This window comes from Ochlerotatus camptorhynchus, unplaced genomic scaffold, assembly GCF_037179485.1.
Source record: "Ochlerotatus camptorhynchus isolate MF236.1 unplaced genomic scaffold, CSIRO-AGI_Acam_v1.1 ptg000780l, whole genome shotgun sequence".
Classification (NCBI taxonomy): domain Eukaryota; kingdom Metazoa; phylum Arthropoda; class Insecta; order Diptera; family Culicidae; genus Ochlerotatus; species Ochlerotatus camptorhynchus.
Genome location: NW_027041245.1, coordinates 5,929 through 33,786, shown reverse-complemented (window position 1 = coordinate 33,786; position 27,858 = coordinate 5,929). Strand labels below are relative to the sequence as shown.

Here is a 27,858-nt window from a genome sequence, read left to right as displayed (position 1 = left end):
AAAATGAAAATTACCCAAAGCTTGAGTTTAAACAACCCAAAATTAAGTAAAACCTTTATAGTATCCCATTGGGTAAAAATCAATGTGTTATGATGGTTAATTTTAACTCAACGGTTGAGTAATACGTATATTACCTACAGATGAGTAAAAAACATACGGAACTTTTGTGGGCCTCAATTTACTCAACGCTGAGTAACTTACTATAAAGCTTGTGTTGAGTGAAAATAACTCTGAGTTGGATGAAAAAATACTTCCACGACGACGCCATTTGTGATTTTGCTCCCTTCGAATGAAGTGTTCAATCGCGTGCGACGTCCGGAAGTTTTCTACCGCCATCGGTTTTGTTATTCCTCCATTGAGCGGTCGATTTATTACTTAAAACGCGAGTGGTTATTCATCCTTTTACATAGAAGTACCCGAAGTACCCGACGAGAAGAAAATCTTTTATTTTTTTCGTTCCATCTGGATTCTTAGTGAAGTTTCCTGTGGCTGTTCCATTCTCCTTCGACACCTTCAGTTGTTTGGTTCCGAATCCGTTGTGTATTGCCATACACCGACGTAATCTGGTGAGTTGTGAATCCTAAGCGCTAGTGGAGCGCAGATAATTAATTTCATTTCTGTTGTGTTCTTTTATTTTTAGATATCCGGTACCTACAGCTTCCAGCACAACATCAGTTTCTTGATTTCCGTCCGTTTTTTGATTTGGTTCCTCACGGTGGCGACCGTATGAAGATGGAACAATTAAAGAAAATGGTGGATGATGGGAGCTTTGATCAGTTAACATAATATTTTATTTGTTTTGTTCGTTGTGTTTATTTTTTATTAATTTATTTAACAGTTGAATGAATGACAATAAATATGTTGTTGTCGTCACGGTTTTTATTGTTCTTTATTTTTGACATCTATTCCGGATTACGTGCTCGTAATTAAAAATCCCGGTGAAATAACCCATGGTTGAGTTAATTTGATCCAAAGCTAGGTTTTTTTATTCGGAAAAAGTGGTCGGTAAAATAACCTATCGTTAAGTTAAATTTACCCAAAATTAGGTTTTTCCTTATTGATTGAATTTACCCACTGCAGTCTTTTCTATCATTTTCCCAAAATTAGGTTTTTTCATGTTTACCCAAAATTAGCTTCTCGTACGGAACTTCGAGGTTGAGTCAAAAGAACTCTAATTTGGGTAATTTTTTATTTCTGTGTGACGTTTATATATAAATGTCATTGTGAGCTTATCGCTTATTACATTTTTCTTGTATATATTTTACGAAAAGAATAGTGCATCAGTTTGAAGACAAATATCTAAAGAAGGCTTACTAGAAGTGTGCATACTAATGATGCCAGGAAGATTAGGACTTCCGATTGCCCAGGAAAATCCTTTGTGGATTTCCTGGCACGACTCCAACTGGATACCTATTTTGAATCCGGCAAATGTTATGGATTATTTTTCTGAGAAATCAAACCCCTTTTACGATCGCACTTGCAACAATGAAATCGTTCGCATGCAACGGCAAAGTTTGGATTTGCTCAAGTGAGTACTTATTATTGTTTGATATGAAATGTATCAATGAATGTAATAAATGTTTCTTTTTCAGTAACATGACGGGAGTAGAGTACATTCTGTTGCATGTTCAAGATCCTATTCTATATGTTATTCGGAAGCAGCACAGACACACACCATCGGAAGCAACGCCCCTTGCAGATTATTACATTATTGCTGGAACCGTGTACCAAGCCCCGGATCTGGCAAGTGTGTTTAACTCGAGGATTCTATCCACAGTACATCACTTACAAAGTGCATTTGAGGAAGCCAGCTCATATTCTCGATACCATCCAAGCAAAGGCTATTCATGGGATTTTTCTTCTAATAAAGCACGTGAGTAATGCTATTTTTTTTTCCTTTGGTTTGTTTTCCGTCGATCTTGTTTTCCGTGCTGAGCACCAATGCTACCGACGCCAGGAAGGCAGCTCCCACACACCTGGACCCTACCTACACTGAAACAAAGACCATAGTTAGGAATACTATTTTGCAGAAAACACTTATTTTCAGTATAACTACGCTTAATGCCGTTAAATCTACCATGATTTCAGTATAGTTGACTAAAAATATAATCAAATTTACTACCATTCTGTCAAAACTACTATGCTTACTCAAATGGCATAGTAGTTTTGATAGAAAAAATAGTAAAATTAAATGAATTTCGTTTCTGCACAAATCTATTGGTGGGAGTATTTAATTTAAACCATCAATATAGTATTTTTGCCAATGGATTTTGTTTCTGTGTATACCCATCAACTCATGAACCGAGGACCAACGGCTTTACTTCCCTTCCAAGGAAGGCGCAATCAGAGATGTTTTGCCTCAGAACATCCCGGCGGCGCCGACTGGGATTGAACCCAGACCTGCTGGGGTGAGAGGTAATCACGCTTACCACTACACCACCGGCGCCGCTAAGTAATTGCTATTGTTATTGTTTCCTTTTGTATACTTTATTAAAGTGATTTTTAGCCTGATCACTTTTATTGTTTGCTATTATGTACTATCAAATCAATAACAATGATAATGTATTTTCCTTGATTTGATAAAAGGTACAACCAGCAGGATATCGAAAAGTAAATAAATTACACATCCCTAGTTTGTATTCTATTCAAAACTGATTTCCCATACAAAAAAAAAATGTTTGGGAAATTCGTTTTGAACGGAATAGAGAATAGGAGTGACAATTATAAGGGGCTGTTCATTAACTACGTAGACCGTTTTTTTGGGATTATTGACCCCCCTCCCCTGCGTAGACAATTTCCAATGCCCCCCCCCCCCCCCCAGAAACATTGCTACGTAGTTTATGAACAGCTCCTAATTACGATCAATTTTATTAGTAATCAAAAGTTTTGTATTTGTATTTATTTAGTATTACGTTAGCCTGTAGTTCACACTTTTTACCAGTTCTTGAGTCTCACCTATCGAATCCGTATCTCCTGCACGAACTCGTCGCGAAACTTCCCGTTGACCAAAAAACTTTTTAAAGAGCCAAAATCCCAGAATTAGAAGAAAGAAGTCTCAGCCATTTGATTAATTTCATGTTCGCAACCATAAATTTCAAAGTTTGGCATTTTAAATATGTTTTAGTTTTAGAACTTGAAAACTTCTCACGTTCCCAAATATTCTCCTTAGTTCCCCTCCATGTTAGGAATTTTCAAATTTAAATAAAACACCCTGAATATTCAAGATTTCTAAATCCAGCTTTTCTAAACATGAAATCTTTAAAAAAAAATCTAAGTCCTCAGAATTTCCATTGTTTCCATGAATTTTGATTCAGAATTCAATTCCCTTGGAATTACCTTAAAATTTTCCTTAAAACTTTTGGAATACTCCTAAGAAGAATTATTGTTCTTAAAAATGAAAACCTCAAATTAAATTTATTACATTGTAATTCGTAAATTTGCTAAATAAAAAAATGAAAATACATAAATGTTTTTAAAGATGTTTCAGAAAAGCTTGGTCGATAGAATCTCATAATATGAGGGCGTTTTATTATGTTCGCTAAATGCTCAGAATTTATACTACCAAGAACATAAATAAAGTTGCGCCGATGGTGTAGTGGTAAGCGTGATTACCTCTCACCACACAAGGCCTGGGTTCAACCCCAGTCGGCGCCGCCGGGATGTTCTGAGGCATAAAATCTTTTAGCACGCCTTCCTTCGGAAGGGGTTGGTCCCCGGTCCATGAGTTGATGGGTCGATAGGTAGGGTCCAGGTGTAGGAGCTGCCTCCCTGGCGTCGGTAGGATTGGTACTCAGTACCTTTTGGCAAATTTCTATTGCTGATTATTCATGTATAAGTCAACTAATAAGCAGACGCCTTGCAAAAAGTTAATAAGATCATGTGTCAAATGAAATGTATACGCGGTCACACATACCTTTTATGCATTCTTATAGGACCTATGTGGTTTGTCTTGTGGAATGTATAAGGCTTATGTTTTGGCAAGAATGTATAAGTGAAACACATGAATAAAATAATTGATTTTTGTTTCGTGAACATCGACGGAAAACAAAGATCATAAATAACTGAAGATGATAATTTGTTTCTTCTTCGGGTTTGACGGAATATTCAACCTAGTGTTGAAAAATCTCAGCATGAAGGTTCACTCTCTGCTGGCTGCTGTCTTCAACAGATGCTTGGAACTGCACTACTTTCCAAGCATCTGGAAGACAGCGAAAATCATACCTATCCGCAAACCCGGGAAGGACCCAACGCTAGCTTCAAGCTACAGACCAATCAGCCTCCTTTCAGCGCTGAGCAAATTGTTCGAGAAACTCATTCTCAATCGTTTGCTCAAGTTTGTCGAGGAAAATAACATTCTCCTTCCGGAACAGTTTGGATTCAGAAAGGGGCACTCCACCAATCATCAGCTAGTGCGGGTGATGAATAACATCCGAAGTAACAAAGCTGTATCCAAGTCCACAGCCATGGCATTGTTAGACGTTGAGAAAGCGTTTGATAATGTCTGGCACAATGGGCTTGTATACAAGCTCTGTAACTTCAACTTTCCATTACATCTGGTTAAAATCACCCGTAGCTACCTCCAGCAAAGGTCGTTTAAGGTATCGTTGAATGGTTGTCTTTCAGACACGTTTTCCATCCCTGCAGGAGTCCCGCAAGGCAGTCTGCTGGGCCCCTTGCTCTACAGCATTTACACTTCCGACATTCCTCCCCTTGGAGACGGTTGCGTGTTTTTCCTGTTCGCAGATGATACCGCAATTGCCGTCAAAGGAAGGATGCCTCGCGAAATAACGAACAAACTTCAACGATGCCTTAACGCCTTTGCTGATTATGCCACCACGTGGAAAATCAAAATCAATGCTTCCAAAACACAAACAATCATGTTCCTCCATCGACAATCACCCAAACTAAAACCGGCTCCCTCTTGTACTGTAATCATGGATGGCACAAGGGTTGAGTGGTCCGCCGAAGTAACCTATCTCGGGATGTTGTTTGACGAAAAGCTTCTATTCCGCTCGCATGTGGAGAAAACCGTAGTCAAGTGTTCCGCCTTGGTTAGGTGTCTGTATCCGCTGATTTGCCGCAGATCCCGCCTCTCAAGGGTGAACAAACTGGCCGTCTACAAACAAATCATAGCACCTGCGATCCTCTACGCAGCTCCGGTGTGGGAATCATGTGCACAGACTCACAGGAACAAAATTCAGGTCGCTCAGAATAGAGTGCTGAGGATGGTTCTTGATCGTCCTTTCGACACTAGAATAACAAATTTACATGAAGAGGCAGGCATTGCCAAAATAGATTCCAAAATTAACGAAATTAAGACTAAATTTGCACAAAAATGTAATTTATCAGAACATGATTTGATAAGCAATTTGTATATAGTAGGTTAGGTGTACATAGTAGTTTTAGGTTAGTTGTAGTTGTAAATAGTAGTTATAAGTAGACTCCTTTTTCCAATTCAAATCATACCAATCCCACCAAGGTGGTCATACTTTAAAATAGGCCTGATAGGACTAGGAACTGTAAATAATAATTAAAATCTCACTGTACTAAAGTTGAAAAGACGAATCTGTGTCACTTAAAAAATTCATACATGTAAACCACACAATCACAAGAAATAAAGATCATTTAAATGGCATGTTTTACATTTGTTTCTTCTTTAATTTTCTGAGGGTAGGGTAAGGTGGGGCAGCTAGAACATTTATTAATATATTTGTTGTCCAAAATCAACAGGTTCAATGCGACCCCAATTTTGGGTTTCTTTTTCAAACCAACATTCTGGCTACATTGAGCTTGTTGATGTTGACAATCAAAAAGTTAAATAAATCAAGTAGAGGATCCATCTTGCCCACCTTACCCTACAAACAATACTCGCTTAGCTCATTCGGTAAAGGCGCAGTTATGAAGCAAGTCCATGCTGGAGGTGGCAATGAAAACAGTTTTTTTATTTGTCACGGATTAGTATATGAAGTCGCGGATTTCTTTGAAGAAATCGAGGATCAAATTTTGAAAAAATCATGTAACAGCCCTACAATTGTGATATTGGTATTATATGAAGTTAAGTATGTACATACAATGTTTTAATATATACAATAAATCGAAATGGGTAGAATCTGAAGCTCACTCACTAACTTTATGAATATCGTGCAGTCTTCAATCTATCACAGTTGCACTCGTTTTGCACGTTTTTTTTTTCATATTCTTTCAGTTTCTCGCCTGTTTTACCAACTGGTCCGCACTCGTGTTTATTTCAGTTACCATGGGGACGTAATTTGTGATTAGCCCCGGTCCCTTTTAAATTGTATCATTATTTCAGTACCAACATTTCAAAAGGGCGATACTGACAAATGTAAACAAACTGAGTTTTTATAGAAATGGACAGCAAGTGATGCATTACTATGAACAATTTCATAAAATTTCACAAAAAAACATGTTTTGTCACCCTAAATTAACATTTACAAAAAGGCGTAACTAACTTTTGTTGTTTAGTATCGTGAAGTTAATTTCGCCCCTCGGATTGTTCGCCATCAGCGAAAACTGCATCCAGGTTTGAATTGTGGCCTAATTTTTGATTTCCGTATTTTTTATGGCTTTCATGCGAATATTGCTGTATTTTTTTATGTATAACATAGTCTCGTAGCCATAGCGTTTACAACGGTGAAAAAAAAATTTCCCAGAGTACCCCACCTACGTATTTCTAGTTGTAGTTGCTGAATGGCATTATTCTTAAATGAATATTACAAGATTGCCCACAAGTCAAACTACCTTAAGATTGGAAACCCCAGAACCCGATTCGGCCAGCAACCCAGCTCAGAATGTCTGGAGAGTCACGCCCATTCCGAGGTTACTTTCACTTACAATAAGCTCCGCATGTATGCATCACCGTTATCAAATGGATATTGGTCTTACATACACGCTTCCAGGTTCGAATATATTCTTTTCAAACCTGGCACGTATTTAGTTTATGTTTTTTATGAATTAATCATGTTTTGTTGTTTTGACATCATCCACGTCCAGAGGGTTATTCACTTTCGAATGTATGGGAATGGTAGGAAACCATTTGGAAATGCATGAAAATTTTCAGTTTTTATTCATTATCGTCTTTATGAGCAGTTTTAGATGCACAAAAATTAAACGAGTACATTACTATGGTGATAAGGTAAACACTCGTTTATTTGTTTCCTTCTGTGAAAGCATGTTTAGTCACCAATCGTGGATTTTCTGATATTCTCCATACTGCAAAAATGATTTTCCTACCACTGAAGGGGCGACATCTCTCGGATCTTCAGTATAGCTACTACTCATATCATATAATTAATTGTAAAATGTATTTGGACTGGTCTCACGATGTTAATTTGATCCTCCAATCCATGGGTTCCGTAATTTTGATTTTCTCTAAGCTTTGCATCTAATTTCGTGATGCACCTTTGTCGTAATACTTCCTTTAACGAACACAAATTTTCTTGCATAGTCATGGTCATGGAGGAGGTTTCCGTGTAGTGCTTTCCCCAGGAACAGTTCGCGGTCACCAACTGCCACCCGTCCAGTATCGGGCGTATCCAGCGAGGCATCTTTCATTTTGCTCGCAATCTCCGACACCGGCGAGAGACCAGCAGCCGAGCACTTTTGCAAGCGGAAAACTTGCTGTTTAACGGCAACGTGTAGTTCAATAGAACTCCACGCCGAAAGTGTAGCATCCGAACTCGTAAAACCGGACTGCCAACACCGAACATTGTAACTGAATCTGCGTTGTATATTTTGGAGGTTAGATTCAAGTTCATTCGAGCCACTCAAGGCAAACACACAGAAAAAAATCTGAATTTTAACTATCGCGTAAAATCTCCCTTTTACCTCTCACCCCAGCAGGCCTGGGCTCAATCCCAGTCGGCGCCGCCGGGATGTTCTGAGGCATAACATCTTTGATCACGCCTTCCTTCGGATGGGAAGTAAAGCCGTTGGTCCCCGGTTCATGAGTTGATGGGTCGATAGGTGAGTCCAGGTGTGGGAGCTGCCTTCCTGGCACGTCGGTAGCATTGGTGCTCAGCACGGAAAACAAGATCGACCAAAGGAAAAAAAAAATCTCCCTTCGTTTAATTTTGAGCTACACTTGGCATAAACAGTGAAATCGTTTACCTGCTTGCATACAATATTGCTAATTTATGCGATATTGTGCTTAAATTTACACGAAATATCGCGTAAACTTATGCCAAATCTCTAGTGCGCTATATCTCGCAGAAATTTATATGAATTTTTCGAACGGTGCAGGCAAAACAACATATATCATCATGATAACTTTATGAACACTTGCAACTTAATTTCAGCACACAAATTAACAAATTTCAACGTGGAGTTTGAAATTTATTTTGTATCTATATTTATTTTTTCTTATCTGATCTTTTTGAAATTTACGTAGGCCTAGTTCATTATTATTTTTCTTTTTGTGTAGAGTTATTCAAATCATCACTTATCTTTTTTTCTGTATTGTATTTGGATTCTGTTCTTACGAGGTTTTTTTTTGCGGTTTATTTAGACTTTTTTGTAATTTACTGAGTTTGTGTGGGTGTCTTAATCAATAATGTTTTGTTGTTTTTGACATCTTCCACATCCAGAGGGCCAGTCACTTTCGAATGTATGGGAATGGTAGGAAACCATTTGGAAATCTATGAAAATTTTCAGTTTTTATTCATTATCGTCTTTATGAGCAGTTTTAGATGCACAAAAATTGCACGAGTACATTACTATGGTGATAAGATAAAAACGCGTTAATTTGTTTCCTTCTGTGAAAGCATGTTTAGTCACAAATCGTGGATTTTCTGATATTCTCCATACTGCAAAAAATATTTTCCTACCAATGAAGGGGCGACATCTCTCGGATCTTCAGTATAGCTACTATTCAAATCATATAATTAATTCACTCATAAATACATTTTTTATGTGGATTTCGAAATTTATGCGGTTTTAATAAATTCGATTTTTTTATGCGCGGCGCATGTCGTTGGGTAGGAATCAAATTCGGATTACTTTCAATATTATTGATATTTTTCTTGATAAGTGATGTCTGTTTATGTAATCGCAATACAAGCTGAAAAGCTACAGTGACGTAGTGAGCACCATAGCTCGAGTCGTTGTTAGTATTGTGTATTATATGGAGAGCCCAACCTAGATACTAACCTATTAAGACTGCAGTTGGTAAACTCTCGAAAAAAAATTGCTTTATTGTGGTACATATACTTAGTGGCTACGAGGTGGCCATCAATTTTAAATATTATCGCTTAATTTAATGTTTGGCACGACTCAATAGCCTGAACGTCATCGTTTGGGGTTGGGCAAAATAAATTAAAACCCAAAATGTGCAAACGTGAGAAACTGGTGAGACTATGGGAAACCTAACGACAAATTACCTTCACTAGATGCGATGTTGGAGAAGGAAGGTCCCAAGCAAACGGGACTATCGCATCTTTTATCTTCACTTCTCTTTTTTTCTATCATGCATGGACAAAAAAAAGCAAATACCGTCGAACGTGCATGTAAGATGTGATGTGCAGACTAGTTACCACACTATGAGCGCTTCTTGTTTTCCTTTAGCCTACTCATTGTAATAAGCGTAGATAGACCAGTGGTAAAGATACGTTGGTAGTTCGAATCCGGTTTGTACCACTTTTATGTTTTTTTTTTAACATAATGTATTGCTTTTTGTCAAACAATACGGAACGGCTGACTAAAACGTGCACATTTTAATTCTCTCCGAGTAACCGACAGATCTAAGAAAGAGAGAGAACGTACTGAGATAGTTTTTTCACGACGTTAATGAAAGAGGACTGTCTTCATACGGAATTTGTCATGCGCTTTTTAGAGTGCGACGAAAATAGTAATACAATATTTGTCATCACTGACTCCGCTCTCTCTAAGTTGATGCAAGACAGCCCTCACCACTACTACTGAAACAGTGTTCCTATTAATGGAGGACAAGTTTTCGAAAAATTTATACATTTTAATTATGATGTAATGTTTTTCTAGTTGAATAGGGATTGAAAGCTATAGATTTACGCATACAAATTGTATGTACATCGTTTATTAATTTTTTAATAAATACATTTGCTTAGTTCCTCCATTACTGGTTCACCCACCTTTGACCTTTACATGTAGTTTTAACGAAAGTCCAACTATTGTCTTTATTCAATAAACATTGTTTTTTTGGTGTGCCATACAATTTTAGATTTGGCCAGAGGGCGACTCCGGCGTAGTGGTTAGGATCCATACCTCTCACGCCAAAGTCACGAGTTCAAATCTCACCCCCGGATGAGTCACAAATGACCGTAGAGCGTTAAAGTAACTATAAAAAAAAATCGGCTTATAAGTTTGCCACCACACCACCGGCGCCGCTAAAAACCAATTAGTTATTTATTCTTCAACACGTTAAAGGCTCGTTCTTTACCGTTTTGAAGAAGAAATATCTAACTATTTTTCAAAGTGATACCTAATCGTAATCAAATTAAAAAACGAGTCTTTACGGGCCATACATCTAATTGGTTTTATCAAACAGATATAATTTTCCTTTCCTTGTATCACGGCTCATTCTTCAATTTTACTACGATGAGATATCGCTTTGATAAATTAGTTAGATATTTATTCTTCAAAACGTTAAAGAACAAGCTGTCGAACTTGTCGCAAGAAATTTTCCTTCTTTGAATCATATTCATTCTTTGATGTACAATTTGGTATGATCCGTGGAGCCAATTGCATACAATGTGTGTGTGTTGGATAGGTACGAACATTAAAAAAAACTCCATACTAACAAAGAAAAGATATCATGGGTCCCCATGACATACATATTAATCACATGGCGACTCCTTATAGGCCGAATCTAAAATTGTATGAAGCACGAAGAAATCAATGTGTGTTGAATAAAGACAATAGTTTGACTATCGTTAAAACTAAATGTAGATCAAAAGCTCCTGAAATAGGATTACACCGACTACACCGATTTCAGGAGCTTGACCTTGACCTATAGGTATAGCAGCCGGTGGTGGCATAACTAATTTCAAATAATGCCCTCCGAACACTGGCACTTCATTCGGTCCCATTTGCTGCTGCATTCTATTCCGGAATCCCCCTCTATACAGCACGTGGACGAGTGCAGCGAGGAAGGCGCAAAAACAGAATATAGAAATGTGATTCCGTGGGTGTTGACAGGAATATCCCTTCTGCCCGGTTCCGGTTTGCACCATTTGCAGGAACAATAACGGACATCTTCAACCCCCGCAACGACCGCTGTGCTGTCCACCATATAATACGTGCGGTCCTGTGTGTATGCATTATCTATAATGACAGAAGCAGGCAGCTTTTGTCTGCTACCGGTGAGTGCTCAGATGTTTTGGAAACCGACAACCTGGGAGGACCCTCGGGAGGACCTACACACTTAGTTTTTGCTACCGAGCTCGGCTGAGCAAATCTCGGCACTATAGCTGTTAAATACACTATGCCCTTTGTGCCTCCTGTGGACAAAAATCATTATGATGGTTCGGAACTGATTTCGGGATTCAGCAGCTGCTAATGCTCTTAATCGCTTCGAGATAAATGCAGACCGGTCCGAAGCGTAGAGCTAGTGCCATTGTTTGGGTTGGGCTATGGAGCTACAAATATCTGCTGGGAAGTAAACTGGGTTGTTGGTCTTATCTAATATGGGGAAAGCTGCGCATGGGCTACAGGCAGACTTAATATATCATGCTGTTCTTCATTTACCTTCTCTTTATTTTAGTTGATGAAGTTTTGAAGTTGATGATACTTGCAGAATTCAATTCGCGTCTATAAAGCTTCTATAATTCTATACTTCTGTGGGAACAACCCACAAGCAACTGTCAGTCTGTACGTTAAAATGTCATGCCCGCCATGTTTTCGCCAAATCATCGTTCAAAGTATCAACGTGTAAAGCTAATATTGTTTTATAAATAGAGCATTAAAGGGACTTTCAGCCCTGGGCTGGTTCGTCTCCGGAACTATAATAAATCAAGCTGAACATTGCATTAGGTCCTAAGTAACATTGACAGATTCTCTTCGTCGACTTTCCCAGTTTCAGCACAAAAAAGAAGCTTTTATCTAGCATCTAATACGACAAACACATCAGGAAACGGTTATGTGCTCAAGTTATTAACGAAAGAGAAAGTCGACGAAGAGAATCCATCAATGTTACTTAGGACCTAATGCAATGTTCAGCATGAAATGAAGTGGATCCTTTTCAGTTGCTAGAACTAGTAGGATTAGGACAAACTGTCTTTGCATCCTAGGCATTGGTGATTTCTAGTAACACTGACAATGCAATCAACCTAGGCGCTGCTCTCCTTCTTCTTCATTCCTTTATTTAACGGCGGTCTCTGTTCTGCAATCTAGTGCCAATCACCGACGGACATCGATTGCCATCTATTAACGGCAATCAAATGTGCAGGAAGGCAGCTTCCACACCTCCGTAGGATATATCGCATCCATTCAACACACATGAGCCAGGACCAACGGCTTTACTTCCCTTCCGAAGGAAGACGTGACCAGAGATTTTTATGCCTCAAAAAAATCCCACCGACCTCTGCTGGGATTGAACCCAAACCCATTGGGGTGAGAGAGCAGTCTCGTTTACCACTACACCACTGGCGCCGGCATACACACTTAAATTTTTTCGCCGAGATTCCAACAGCCGAGTAGTTCTACAATTTATTTTGCTGAGATTCAGTAAAACAATTGCCGAAACTCAGCTAACAAATACATATTTGCTGAGATATCAGCTAACAAACAGATATTTTGCAGATATATCAACAAAAGTAAATGCCAAGGTAACACGGAGAACAAATTCGTTAAGTTAAGATAACAATCCTAATAGTTACTTTAACATGGAAAATATTGTTGTTTGAAAGAAACCTATAGTTATTCCAACATGAATTTGACCGTCAATCTTATACTCAATTCAACTATAACTTTGATCAATTATAACAACCGTCAAATGTAATTTATTTATTTAATTTGGTTTCAAGTGATCATCATAAATCCACATACCTTTAACTTGTGATGCGTAGAGTAGGCGATAAGATAGCTGGCTCTCTCACGCAGATGAACACGGTTCAAATCTAAGTTGAATCTTCTTGTTCACTTTTTATGATTTTGCATTTGTGTTTTTGAGATCGATAGAGAAGCAACACAAACTTCCTTAATATGTCGATAATGAAGAGCAGTTTGTTTAATAAACATTGTAAAATGTTGCTTTCCTAACAATAGTTTTCTTGAATCAACTAAAGCATAGTTGTATTTTTAAGTTTGATGTTTGTTCATCTACTGAAAAATATAGTTGAGCTAACCGAGGAGCCAACTATGGACTTTAGTTGTTGCCCTCTATATATAGTCAAATCAACTATAGTTTCGGGTTATCTCTAAAACAATTGAACAATATAGTTATTTTGACCGGAAAAATAATTGCGTCTGCTATAATTTATTCTCCGTGAATCGGCTGTTGAAGATTTTACCGAGCTAGATTAAGTGTGTAGGCACTGCTCGATTGGCTCTGGATTTGGCAGTTCGTTTGGCTCAAAATCAGCCGGTTACTCCTCTCTTATACACGGATTGAAATTCCCCTATACCTTTTGGCAAATTTCTATTGACATTACCGTGCAGGCGCCGTGTGTTGGCAGGGTCCAATATTGGACAGTTTGATGTTTATAAAGTACCATCAGTTAAAACTGTATTTTTCAGCTTTATCTCTATTCTCTATACATTCTTAGGTGTTTCTTAGAAGATTATCATGTTGGTGTACGCTGAATCAAAGAGTAAATGGTATTAACATTGAGCTGTCCATAGTTGGGCGTTGTTGAACTTGTGGTACTTGCACAACATTTTATGTGAGTACCAAAGTAACCATATAATCACAAAATAGCTTTAGGTGTGGGCTCAGTCATATCTTCAACCAGGCGCTTACGAACAAGTGAAGTTTTAGGAAAGATGTGTTAAATATGTTGATAGGTTTGAAATAAGAATTAGGATTGTTGTGCTTTAGTTTTCGGTAAGGTATGATGTGTCAACAAAACCCTTTTGAGCAAATTTTCAAACATCAAATTGATTGAGTGATTTATTGAAAGACATTGCGTTACGAAAATTGACAAGTCATACATCTAACATAGTACTAGTAGCAGTGTCGCATAATCTTATCACAATTGCTGCAAATAGTGCTGGAGGGGCCGGCAGGGCTGAATACGGATCAAAACTAACATAACTAACACTAAAATGATCCCGGAACTAACACTTATTCATTGCACTTTTAGTTATATATTAGTTTTATTTATCTACTAAGTCATATATGCTTCTTTCTAATGTTTGGATCAAGTACAACTAATACTAATCTACCTTTATGTATGTTTAACTCCCTTTTAACCCATTATCTTTCATCGCACTGCGTCCTAGCAAGAAGTACGGTCGACTTGTTTCGCGCTCCGTTAATTTGGAAGTTTTCTCGCTATTATCTGACGTAAATAATCAGTTTTTTCTCGCTTAGTGATTCCTGGCATAATTCCCGATAAATTTATCAAAAAGTGAGTTTTTTTCTGAGAAGAAAGTGTGTTTTCGGCATCATCGGAAGGAAAATTGTTTTTGCGATTGCCAATTCGCCAACCATTTTGCGCACCATCGGTGCGTGGTAACGCATACCTGCACACGGATCATCGTTATCGAGTGTCAGCATCTGCCTCCACATTTAAACCGCTCATCCATCATCGTGTGTTCAGCTGAGTGCCGAGCTTCATACAAGCACACACCAACGAAGACCGCCCGCACACGCGGAACGAAGATCATCCAAGCTGCGCGTCGCTCCGCTGCTGCTGTGTAAACGCTCGGTGGTAGTAGTATAGGATTATCAGATAAGTTTTTGTTCTTGTTTCTTTCTTTCTCCCATCAGTTAATTTTTAAGTTTGTGTTTCTGTGTTAGTATTTTTTTTCGTGTATTGTGTCAGAGTAATTTTGATTATCGTTGCAGTGGTAGAGCGTTTTTCGCTCCCACTAGTACGGCAAAATGGACATTTTGTCGGAAGACGAAATGGACGTTTTGTCAGAAGATGACACCACTTTGCCACACGATAGCAAGAAGGGTCGAAAACGTCTGTCGTTGATGCCATCCCTGGTTCGTCATCTCAGTCTGGTAATGGACAGGGACAGATAAGCCCCCGATCGCGAGCCTACCCAGAAGACTCGACCGGCCCATGGGTTGTTTACTTTCAGCCCAAAAAGAAACCTTTGAATGTAATGCAAATTACTCATGATCTGACGAAGCGGTTCTCGGCCGTGACCGAAATCTCGAAGGTGAGGTACAATAAACTTCGCGTTGTTGTCTCTAACCTGAAACAAGCTAACGAGATTGCTGCCTCCCAGCTTTTTACACTCGAGTATAGAGTGTACATCCCAGCTCGTAATGTGGAGATCGAAGGTGTGGTCACCGAAGCTAGTCTGACCCCCCGAGATCTTGGCGAAGCAAGCGGTTGGCCGTTTCAAGAACCCCTTGCTTCCCACGGTTGAGATACTGGAAGTCCAGAAGCTGAACTCAGTATCTTTCAGCGAGGGTAAAAAGAGCTTTACCCCCACAGATTCGTTTCGGGTGACCTTTTCTGGTTCAGCCCTTCCTCACTACATCGAGTTGGGAAAACTTCGGCTACCTGTGCGTTTGTTTGTTCCTCGGGTCATGAACTGCCAAAACTGCAAACAGTTTTTACATACGGCCTCTCACTGTGGCAGCAAGGCACGCTGTTCCAAATGCGGAGAGAAGCACGAGGATGGCGCCTGCACAGTCACTGCACCAACATGCATGTACTGTAAGGGAACTCCTCATGGTCTCTCATCGTGCCCGGCGTACAAACAACACGGGGAAAAACTATCCCTTACAGGATACCTTAGACAATTTGTCTACTTGGGCTATTCAGCTAGGTATCGAATTCTCCACGGAGAAAACTGAGTTGGTCGTATTTTCTAGGAAGCATAGCCCAGCACAACCAAAGCTTCAACTTTTGGGTAAGCCGATCACTCATTCTATGTCCTTCAAATATCTTGGGGTCTGGTTCGATTCAAAATGCACCTGGAGATCCCACATTGAGTATCTGAGACGAAAATGCCAACAAAGAATCAATTTTCTCCGAACAATTACCGGAACGTGGTGGGGAGCCCATCCGCAAGATCTTCTAACGTTGTACCGGACAACGATTTTATCGGTTTTAGAATACGGTAGTTTTTGCTTCCAGTCGGCGGCTAAAACGCACATAATCAAACTGGAACGGATCCAGTATCGCTGTCTTCGTATCGCGTTAGGATGCATGCACTCGACTCATACGATGAGCCTTGAAGTGTTAGCGGGCATGTTGCCACTCTCTGATCGGTTTTCGGAATTATCCCTCAGGCTCCTCACCCGTTGTGAAATTATGAACCCACTGGTGATTGCAAACTTTGAAAAGCTTCTTGAGCTGAACCCTCAAACTCGTTTTATGTCATTGTACTACGTGTACATAACACAGGATGTCAGCCCTTCGCAGCATAATCCCTATCGTGTTTGCTTCTCCGACTTCGTCAATTCTGTTCATTTTGATTTATCCATGACGCAAGAGATTCGCGGAATCCCAGAGCATCATCGTTCCATGATTGCTCCGTCAATTTTCGCTGCAAAGTTTGGCCAAGTTGATTCCGCAAGATCGTTCTTCACAGATGGATCACTAATAGAGGCGTCCGCAGGTTTTGGTATTTATAACGAATTTCATAGCGCCTCTCGAATGCTTCATGCTCCTTGTTCCGTATATGTTGCTGAACTGGCGGCAATACATTATACGCTAGAAACGATCGCCTCACTTGCACCAGATCATTATTTTATTTTTACGGATAGTCTCAGTTCTGTCGAGGCTATTCGCTCCATGAGGCCGGTAAAGCACTCCTCGTATTTTCTCATGAAAATACGAGAGCTTCTAAGTGCTTTACCTCTAAGATCTTTTGTCATCACCTTTGCATGGGTCCCATCTCATTGCTCGATTGCGGGCAATGAGAAGGCGGACTCACTTGCTAAGCTGGGCGCTATGCAAGGCGATATTTACGATCGACAAATCGCCTACGACGAATTTTTCTTCATTTATCGTCAACAGTCACTCGCCAGCTGGCAAAATAAATGGAGTGAAGGGAGTTTGGGACGATGGTTGTATTCAATTATCCCTAAGGTGTCGAAGTGTCCTTGGTTCAAAGGTTTGGAGGTGGGTCGAGATTTCATTCGTGTGATGTCTCGCCTCATGTCCAATCACTATTCACTAAGCGCTCACTTGTTCCGTGTTGGGCTGGGGGACAGTAATCTCTGTGAATGTGGACAAGGTTACCAGGACGCAGATCACATTATTTGGTCATGTGCTGAGCACCGTGGAGTCAGATCCGAGTTGTACGATTCCCTTCGGGCTCGAGGTCGACAACCTAATGTTCCAGTTCGGGATATTTTGGCTAGACGCGATCTGGAGTTTATGCAACTCATATATGTTTTCTTGAAGAATATTAACCATAGATTGTAAGTTTGATTAACCTTGTGTTTAGTTTGTATTTTGTATGTGCGTGTGTTTTTTTTTTCTTTTTTTTTGTAGATTTGTTTCTGTAATAATTGTATTATTACAGAGTTGATATAACGTCGATAGGATTAAGTATATGTTTTAGAAATAGTGAAATTTTTGAATCATAAATCATATTCCATATCTCCTTTTCCCTCTCCCGATCCAAACAATTGTCATCCATTAACCTCGAGAAGACCGCGAGTAATCGGTTCAAATCCTTTAATTTTAGATTTAAGACATTTATAATGTATAAAGAAAATGATAACTTGGCTCTGTAAAGTTTATTCAATTGAGCCTGTACAAATAAAGTAATTAACAAAAAAAAAAAAAAAAAAACCATTATCTTTATGAATGGCGAATCATATGACGTGAGACACGTACAAGCTGAAACTCAAAGAATTACTTCGAACAGGATATCAAACAAATTCAGGACCAATGCAAATGAGACCAGAAACCAACAAGGCATCGGGGCGTTATATACTCGGAGAGGTATTTGATAAATAACCAAAAAGTGGTAAGTTAAAATCATAGTGGAGCCAAGGATCATGAGAGGTAATTGTCAATAATTCATTAATTAGTAGAAATCTCGACACCTTTTTTAAGGGAATGTATCGGCTTTTGTAGGCGGTGCGTTTGGTCGTCTATTTGGCGTAGCTGGTGGCTCGCCCACGCATACTGGCACTATCATCAGATAGGGGAAATTTCCCTCTACCTGCTGGTGGTTTTCGTGAGCGTGTGCGAGCTGCCGATAGCGCCGGATCGACGATCGGATGCATTGTTTGCAGGAGCTGGTGCTACCCTTTGAAAAAGTAATCGAGAAATAACAATATTATCCTGTAATTGATATTAATATTTTTATATATCAATGAAATTAGTCATGACAGAGTAACAGAACAAGTTTAAAAACAGATAGGGAAGGACAATAGACACAAGTTGACACAATACACAAGACAAAATGACAAAATAAGTGACGACAGAAGACAAGACTGGGACAAAAATCAACCGTTAAAAAAAAAAACAAGAATGCGCAATTATATTATCAAAACTATTTGGATCAACACAAAAACAACAGTGACCAAATGGGCACCATAGCCTAGGAACGTCTGTGTGTTGATTTAAAATAGAGGCTCATAGAGGCAAAATTTATCAATAAAAGGGGTAGAATTTAAGCAAGCAATAATAAAAAAAATATCTTTAACCTTTGTTGAAAACTAGAAAAACATCATGTCATGTAAGAAAACAATGACCATTTATATAGCTGCTGAAGGAATATTAACGATAAGTTATAAGAAAATACTGATAGACCTTATGTTCTGATTCAGAAATCTTATAACATTTTTTACATTTTGGACTAGTCTAACATTTTTCGAATATACGTACTAGAAAAAAAATTGTTTAGACTAAAATACAGGTATTCCTCGATATAACGCAACTGTCAATTTTGATTTTCCATCGTGAATATCGCGCTAATAATAATTGAATCATACAAATTAATATGACCAATAAATTGGGGATTATCTCATCTGTCCGCTGGTGATATTACTTTGCTTGTAAAGCTATGTTCAATAAGCTGGTTTTGGAACAGGTGGCCACATTGCCCCATTGACGATATTGCCCCGCTTTCCCCATTGCTCAAAAACAATGCCCATACCAGGTGTACGGGCAATTTTTTGATACAATCTTACTCACTTCCTTCTGGTTTAATTTCAGCCCAGGTCAAATTCCTGTCGACTTTTTTGATTTCTTTGTTGAGGCTCCGCCGCCATGACCTCTGAGTCTACCTCTACTGTTATGTCCTGCTGGGTTACAATGTAGCTCTTGCTTGCAGATTTCGTTTGCGCCGCTACTTAGCCATGTGTTGCCGAGCTCCACTTTCGTTCTCAGATTTCTGTTGATAGCGGCTTCTGATTATGATACCCAGTAACGCCTGGTAGAGAACCTTTTAATGTTGTGTTCTACCATCGAAGCCTAGTCCAAACTACTTCAAACTAGGGGAACAGTTATCTTAGTCCTTTTTACTTTTTATGCCTTGTTGATAGTGGATGGACTAGAACTAGAAACAAGGAAACAAATTAGATAGGTATTTATTTTTCATCCACGTTATTCCTAACCTTTTATTTGCTGTTCTGTAGTTTGAAGTGGTTAGACTAGGATTCCAATGCATGGTTATTATCGGTGTTATTGCTTGATTTTGTTGCAAAGGAATCCGTTTTTGACTAACAAAGGGGTGCGCTTTTGGAGGGTGTTCCAACACTCCAAAGGGTATAAAGAGCGGTACCTTAATATTAGAGTCGGATCCTTGTGATAAACGCAAGAATGACAACTGTATCAAAACCGAATACTTCATCATTTCTCAATTGTGATGGAGTAATACGACATGCACTAAACTAAGGACACGGGGTACACCACAATAGATCAAATAACTGGTCGCAGTGGATTTATGTTCCGATCAGAGGAAAAAAATGATACAATGATGCATATAATGATTATGATATACCGCGGATACACTTGGACGACAAACTATGAGCATAAGCATTATTTGTATAGAGCACTATAATAATACAGAAAATAGACAAGTATGACCAGGGATGTGCTCATGATTTATTATACAAATAATGCTCATGTTCATAGTTTGTCATACAACTGTATCCGCGGCAATACAATGATCCATATAATTAAATAAGTTCTTTGACTGTACCGTTTCTATTCGCAATGTTGTAGACAAGTGATCAATATTTGTGCCAACTCCAAACGTTTAAACAAAAATGCGTTCCTTCCTGTCGGATCATATATATGTCTTAGCTATTGATACAATGGTTGTTACTGGTCAGCATTTACATTTTGTCAGAACATGAACTACAATATTTTTCAAAACATGCGCATGGTAAGAAAACGATGCGGATGTAAATATTCGTTACGGATGCGGACGCGGATATTAAATTATATTAGAATTATTTTTGAAGATACTTCCAGCGGATGCGGATATACAAATTAAAATCAAAGCATGAAATCGTGTTGTTTGATTATGCTTATTTTAAGGTTTATTTGTTAAATCTTGACTTCAAAAATAAAAAAATATATACTTAAGATTTTTTCTTGTTGAAAATTAAAGCATAAAATTATTCAGAAATATTCCTTAAACATTAATTAACATGTATGGTTGTTTAAAACAGAGCGTAACATTATTGACTGCTTAGGTTCAGTGTGAAAACACTGCTTTATTCAATTCATTGCTTTATCCAGACCGTATGTACCAAACGGCAATGGACGAGGCAATGAAATAGCCAACATTCAGTCACTAACGAACAGGTAACCAGGCAGTGAATGATGAGGCGGATGTCTGTTCATATTCATATGAAAAGAGATATTGAATCTGAATGTTTTGCGAACTGGTTTAAATACAGATGTTGATGAAATGTAATGATAATATACGGTGTTCTTTTTTGTTGTCGCAAGTACCTATATCATATGAGGGGCTGTTCGTAAACTACGTAGACAGTTTAAGGGGTTGACAGTTATCCATGGCCCATACAAATTTTAAAAATTTAGTAAGGACAATTGTCTACGCAGGGGTAGGGGGAGGGGGGCGCCAAGAATCCCAAAAAACTGTCTACGTAGTTTATGAACAGCCCCTTAATAGTTTATTTTGTAAACATGAACATTTTCTGCTATTGTTCTTGTGAAATCTTAATTTAATTTAGCAAAATGAGTAGACATTTTGTATTTGAATAACTGAGAATATTAAAAGATTGCTAATATAGTTGCACTTTTATGTTGATTACAAATACATGTTTATTAATCCCTTCCTAGAATTATCGAAATTATGAAGCACTGCATTCAGTAAAAAAGAAAGAGAATCTCTGGTATATGTGTACATTGATTGATAAGCATTTACACCACCAATATAATATAATTAACTACCTTTTTAACAGTGAAACTTTTGATATCCATTTTAGTTGCTGAGAAAAACAAGACAGAAAAAAGCAAGGAAACACCAGCCAAAGAAGAACCAAGTTCATTGTTTCAACGACAGAGAGTCGATATGCTCCTAGGTGATTTGCTGCGAAAATTTCCACTCCCACTTCCTCAATTTCACCAGACACAAAATCAATCTCATCAGAATCAAAATGGCAATACTAATTCCAACAATACGGATGGACAAGATGGGGTGAACATTAAACAGGAACCCGTAGAACATGCATCAAATAATCCAAACGAGGCCGGTTCAGGCATGCTTATGCAAGTAATCAAGGAAGAATCCCGCAATGATATGAAACCTCCGCCGGAGAAGAAGATTAAGATGTAACAACGTTTATCACACAAGAAGTATTTCACGTGCAGGACATTAAATAATGCTACCTTAAATCTTATGCAATCTTTCATTTTAAGCGCTTTCCTCAGTGCACTCCTCTTTCTGATAGCCATGTTTCACTCGCTAAGTCTGTTAATATACTGATGCAATGTGAATCTGATAGAATCTTCCAAGCCTTTTGATCAGCTGTTTGTTGCCCGTGCCGATGTATTTTAAATCGCGCGTTGGTAAACATTAACTAATTTGAATGCATGCCAATTAAACTAAATCCGGGCTGTCTAGTCACAACATTAAAGGTGAACATACAAAGTTCAAGTATATTGATGCAATACACCAGATCGGGGTGGTAGTACTGTTTGCAGTGACTTAGAAGAAAATAACATCGAACATCGACACAATTTCTACTTGTGCACTTAGTAGTTTAAGTGTATTTGAAAAATCTTAATCGGGATTAAGACACCATCATCAACTTGTTGAGAAGCGTAAACGTTTTCTGCTGAGGCCGGTGGTTAAGTGGTACGTGTGACTGCTTTATCACCCCAGTGGGTCTAGGTTCACTTCCATGTATTGATGGGTTCGATATCTAGAATCAATGTGTGGAGTATACGTGTGCCTACGTGCGGACCAGACACCGACGAAAAATAAGCAAGAATAATAATAATAAAAAAAAAAAACATCTGTTGTAGACCAAACACAAATATTATTGAACTGTCATGAACCTCGTTTTTTTGCCGAATATTATTTAATGATCGGTACAAATTATAGAAAAAAAATCAGTTAACCTAACTTTTTACTTGATCATCCGTTTAAAAATGGCTGGAATATGTTCAGAATACGCATGCCCGACACCACCAAATGGCCCAAAATTCTATCACCCCATCATGCGACATATAAAATAACATGAGAATTTGTAAATAAGATCACAGGGGGTAATATCTGAAAAGGCAATATTGTGCTCCTTATTAAAAAAATCACATTTAAATTAACATACAACCCCGCCGCAGACACGATGTATATTTCCGGTTCCGGTGAGCATGCTGCCGCCGCAAGCTCATGTGGATTTTATACAAGCGCCGCCGAATGAAATGCTCTGTGTGCTTATTTGGCGTCCACATCGTGCATCGACTGTAATGCTGGGTTTAGACTGGGCAAGTCAAATGATCAACTCAGCTGAATTCAATTAATTATATGATTTGAGTAGTAGCTATACTGAAGATCCGAGAGATGTCGCCCCTTCAGTGGTAAGAAAATCATTTTTGCAGTATGGAGAATATCAGAAAATCCACGAGTGGTGACTAAACATGCTTCCACAGAAGGAAACAAATAAACGAGTGTTTACCTTATCACCATAGTAATGTACTCGTTTAATTTTTGTGCATTTAAAACTGCTCATAAAGACGATAATGAATAAAAACTGAAAATTTTTATGCATTTCCAAATGGTTTCCTACCATTCCCATACATTCGAAAGTGAATGGCCCTCTGGACGTGGATGATGTCAAAAACAACAAAACATGATTAATTGGCTTGAAAAGTTGAGCCTGGTTCAACTTTTTCAATTCAAGTGAGTTGATCAAGTCAGTTGAATGGCATGGTTTACACGTTCAATTCGCGTTCAAGTCAGTTGAATTCAACTGACTTGAAAGCAAATTGAACGTGTAAACCTAAGAGGAAGAGGTGACAATTAGGTTTTGCACCGTCGGGGTTAACCTCAATCTGACGACAGTTCAGTGGTACTGTTTACGTGGACTTAGTCGATTGTTTCTTGGGTGGATTTTCTCGATAATTTTTCTGACTGCAGTGAGATGTACATAGCATTTCTGCAATGTTCACGAGCAACATCCTTGCAACGCGCTCTTCCACGACAATTTTCAAGTTAAAATTCAGAAACTTTAGAAATTTTTTTTCGAAAAAACGACTAAGTGCTTGTAAACAGTACCACCACAGACAAACAGACATAACACTCGCAAGTTGTTCATCGAACAAGCATTAAACGGTCCATTTAAAAGTAACGTAGTTGGTAGCACCGCCACCTGTGGCGCGCATAGTCAATTCCCTTGCGTTTGACGTTTGCACACTACCGCCATCTGTTCAGCGTACTACCCATCACAGTGTATTCAACAGATGGCGTCAATGTTTTAGCGACGATGTTTTACAGTGAGAAATATTCAATGTGTTATGTCTGTTTGTCTGTGGTACCACTGAACTGTCAAAAAGGTTTAGCCGTTTAACACTGAGTTCATTTGTGACGTCACGCTGCAGAACCTTAGGTTTTGCACCGTCGGGGTTAACCTCAATCTGATGACAGTTTAGTGGTACTGTTTACGTGGACTTAGCCGATTTTTTCTCGGGTGGATTTTCTCGATAATTTTTCAGACTGCAGTAAGATGTAAACCACATTTCTGCAATGTTCACGAGCAACATCCTTGCAATGCGCTGTTTCTCGACAATTTTCAAGTTAAAATTCAGAAATTTTAGATTTTTTTTTTCGAAAAAACGACTAAGGCTCTGAACCATTTGGTGGATTATTTTAACTTTTGGTTAAAATTTGACAGATGGAAAGTTATCGATTAACCCTGCTCTCCAAGTATGGTTATTTCTGACAGACAAGAAGTTAAATTTTGACAACCTTAGCTCGAAAACTGGTCGAGCGACAGCACAGGGATTTTCGAACATAGAAAATAACTTTCGAAATGTCACTTTTAACCACGAGTTAAATTTAACTCGGCAAATGGTTCACAGCCTAAGGCTGTGAACCATTTGCCGGGTTAAATTTAACTCGTAGTTAAAAGTGACATTTCGAAAGTTATTTCTTATGTTCGAAAATCCCCGTGCTATCGATTGACCGGTTTTCGAGCCACGATCGTCAAAATTTAACTTCTTGTCTGTCAGAAATAACCACGCTCGGATAGCAGGGTTAATCTAGAGTCGGTGTATAATGAGTCACGCCAAGAGAAAAACAGTTGAACTCGCATCACGGTTTTCGAAATATTTCCTTTCTTTTCACTTGGCAACAGAGGACTTCTACATCAATTTCAAATGACTTCTAGCGAGAACAAAAAATAGCGTCTGTAGTTAATCATTATATCAGTGATTATGTCAAATTATTTTATCAAAAAATAATAGAAATTTCCATTACTCATCATTACCAAACGTACCCCATGACAATTTAATGCTCACTGCGTGTTTATGATCATTTCTTCGATTTTATTTTATATTTTATTGCAATACCTTTCGTGGACCTTGCATAGCATCGTTATGTTTGTTTACTTTGCACGATAGGTAGCCGGTTTGACAGTTCAATAGGTAGACTTGGCTTCACTCTTGGCGTGACTCATTATACACCGACTCTAGGTTAATCGATAACTTTCCATCTGTCAAATTTTAACCAAAAGTTAAAATAATCCACCAAATGGTTCAGAGCCTAAGGCTGTGAACCATTTGCCGGGTTAAATTTAACTCGTAGTTAAAAGTGACATTTCGAAAGTTATTTCTTATGTTCGAAAATCCCCGTGCTATCGATTGACCGGTTTTCGAGCCACGATCGTCAAATTTAACTTCTTGTCTGTCAGAAATAACCACGCTCGGATAGCAGGGTTAATCGATAACTTTCCATCTGTCAAATTTTAACCAAAAGTTAAAATAATCCACCAAATGGTTCAGAGCCTAAGGCTGTGAACCATTTGCTGAGTTAAATTTAACTCGTGGTTAAAAGTGACATTTCGAAAGTTATTTTCTATGTTCGAAAATCCCCGTGCTGTCGATCGACCGGTTTTCGAGCTACGGTCGTCAAAATTTAACTTCTTGTCTGTCAGAAATAACCACGCTCGGATAGCAGGGTTAATCAATAACTTTCCATCTGTCAAATTTTAACCAAAAGTTAAAATAATCCACCAAATGGTTCAGAGCCTAAGTGCTTGTAAACAGTACCACTGAACTGTCAAAAAGGTTCAGCCGTTTAACACTGAGTTCATTTGTGACGTCACGCTGCAGAACCTGCAGACCAATTACACGGTTAGAAAAAAGTACCCAAAATTAAGTTCTTTTCACTCATCTCGGCACAATAGTGCAGGAACCCAAAAGTAGGTAAAGTGGGTCAAAGTAATTTTCATTTACTTGTGTGCAGTTCGTATGGAATTTTCCACTGGCTTTTTAGGCTGTGAACCATTTGCCGAGTTAAATTTAACTCGTGGTTAAAAGTGACATTTCGAAAGTTATTTCTTATGTTCGAAAATCCCCGTGCTGTCGATCGACCGGTTTCCGAGCCACGGTCGTCAAAATTTAACTTCTTGTCTGTCAGAAGTAACCACGCTCGGATAGCAGGGTTAATCGATAACTTTTCATCTGTCAAATTTTAACCAAAAGTTAAAATAATCCACCAAATGGTTCAGAGCCTTAATCAAAAGTAAGTTAGTTGTACCCAACAGTAGGTAAATATGATTATACCCAACGTTGGGTTCCCACACTTTACTACCCCTGTTGGGTGGTTTTGCTCCTTCGTTTTTGACAACATTAGTAGGAGAAAAGGAGACAAACTAGTCAAAAGTAGGTAAAAGTGAACTGGCCGTTGGGTACTTTTTTCTTACCGTGTAGGTTTTGCACCGTCGGGGTTAACCTCAATCTGATGACAGTTCAGTGGTACTGTTTACAAGCACTTAGTCGTTTTTTCGAAAAAAAAAAATCTAAAATTTCCTAATTTTAACTTGAAAATTGTCGAGGAGCAGCGCATTGCAAGGATGTTGCTCGTGAACATTGCAGAAATGTGGTTTACATCTCACTGCAGTCTGAAAAATTATCGAGAAAATCCACTCAAGAAAAAATCGGCTAAGTCCACGTAAACAGTACCACTAAACTGTCATCAGATTGAGGTTAACCCCGACGGTGCAAAACCTAATGCACGGAATGAACTGCATGAACAAATTTGACGTTTGAGCGGTGCCGTGTTTACTAAAAATGAGCACATGAATAATACTCGCGTAACATTTTAAAATGGCCTATCAACTTATGTACACAAAACTTGTTAGGCATTTTTCCCGCGAACCGAAGTACGCCCATGCAAACCAACAACACCATCGGGTAGGGTAAATTCTCCCCTTCCCGATAGTGGTCTGATTTGCGTGAGTGTTCTTCGGTTCGCGAGAAAAGGGCCTATCAAGTTGTTTATAAAAGTTGATAGGACCTTTTCTAAAGTTACGCGAGCATTAGGTACTGCAGCGTGACGTCACAAATGAACTCAGTGTTAATCGGCTGAACCTTTTTGACAGTTCAGTGGTACTGTTTACAGATACTTAGGCTGTGAACCATTTGCTGAGTTAAATTTAACTCGTGATTAAAAGTGACATTTCGAAAGTTATTTTCTATGTTCGAAAATCCCCGTGCTGTCGATCGACCGGTTTTCGAGCTACGGTCGTCAAAATTTAACTTCTTGTCTGTCAGAAATAACCACGCTCGGATAGCAGGGTTAATCGATAACTTTCCATCTGTCAAATTTTAACCAAAAGTTAAAATAATCCACCAAATGGTTCAGAGCCTTAGTCGTTTTTTCGAAAAAAATATATTTTAAAATTTCCGAATTTTAACTTGAAAATTATCGAGGAAATGCGTGGTGAAAGGATGTTGCTCGTGGACAATGCAAAAGTGTGGTTTACATCTCACTGCAATCTGAAAAAATATCCAGAAAATCTACCGAAGAAAAAATCGACTAAGTCCACGTAGACAGTACCACTGAACTGTCATCAGATTGAGGTTAACCCCGACGGTGCAAAACCTAATTAGGTTCTGCAGCGTGACGTCACAAATGAACTCAGTGTTAATATGCTGAACCTTTTTGACAGTTCAGTGGTACTGTTTACAAGCACTTAGTCGTTTTTTCGAAAAAAAAAATTCTAAGATTTCCGAATTTTAACTTGAAAATTGTCGAGGAACAGCGCGTTGCAAGGATTTTGCTCGTGAACATTGCAGA

At 38.6% G+C, this 27,858-nt stretch overlaps 2 protein-coding genes across 2 annotated transcripts in view; one reads left to right on the top strand and one right to left on the bottom strand.

The window, feature by feature from the left end:
- The window catches only part of LOC135715013 (uncharacterized), a 48,989-nt gene extending 26,834 nt beyond the window's left edge, over nt 1-22,155 (bottom strand). Inside the window, exon 1 of the mRNA XM_065238423.1 lies at nt 21,945-22,155. Within this exon, the coding sequence (XP_065094495.1) occupies nt 21,945-22,010 (66 nt within the window). The 5' untranslated portion in view covers nt 22,011-22,155. The remainder of the gene's footprint in view (nt 1-21,944) is intronic.
- Nucleotides 1,231-21,895, top strand: LOC135715014 (mediator of RNA polymerase II transcription subunit 6-like). The gene is made up of 3 exons (XM_065238424.1): nt 1,231-1,528; nt 1,593-1,873; nt 21,542-21,895. The coding sequence occupies exons 1-3, from the start codon at nt 1,332-1,334 to the stop codon at nt 21,889-21,891; spliced, it is 828 nt and encodes a 275-aa protein (XP_065094496.1). The 5' UTR covers nt 1,231-1,331; the 3' UTR covers nt 21,892-21,895.
- Nucleotides 22,156-27,858: the final 5,703 nt, after the last annotated feature.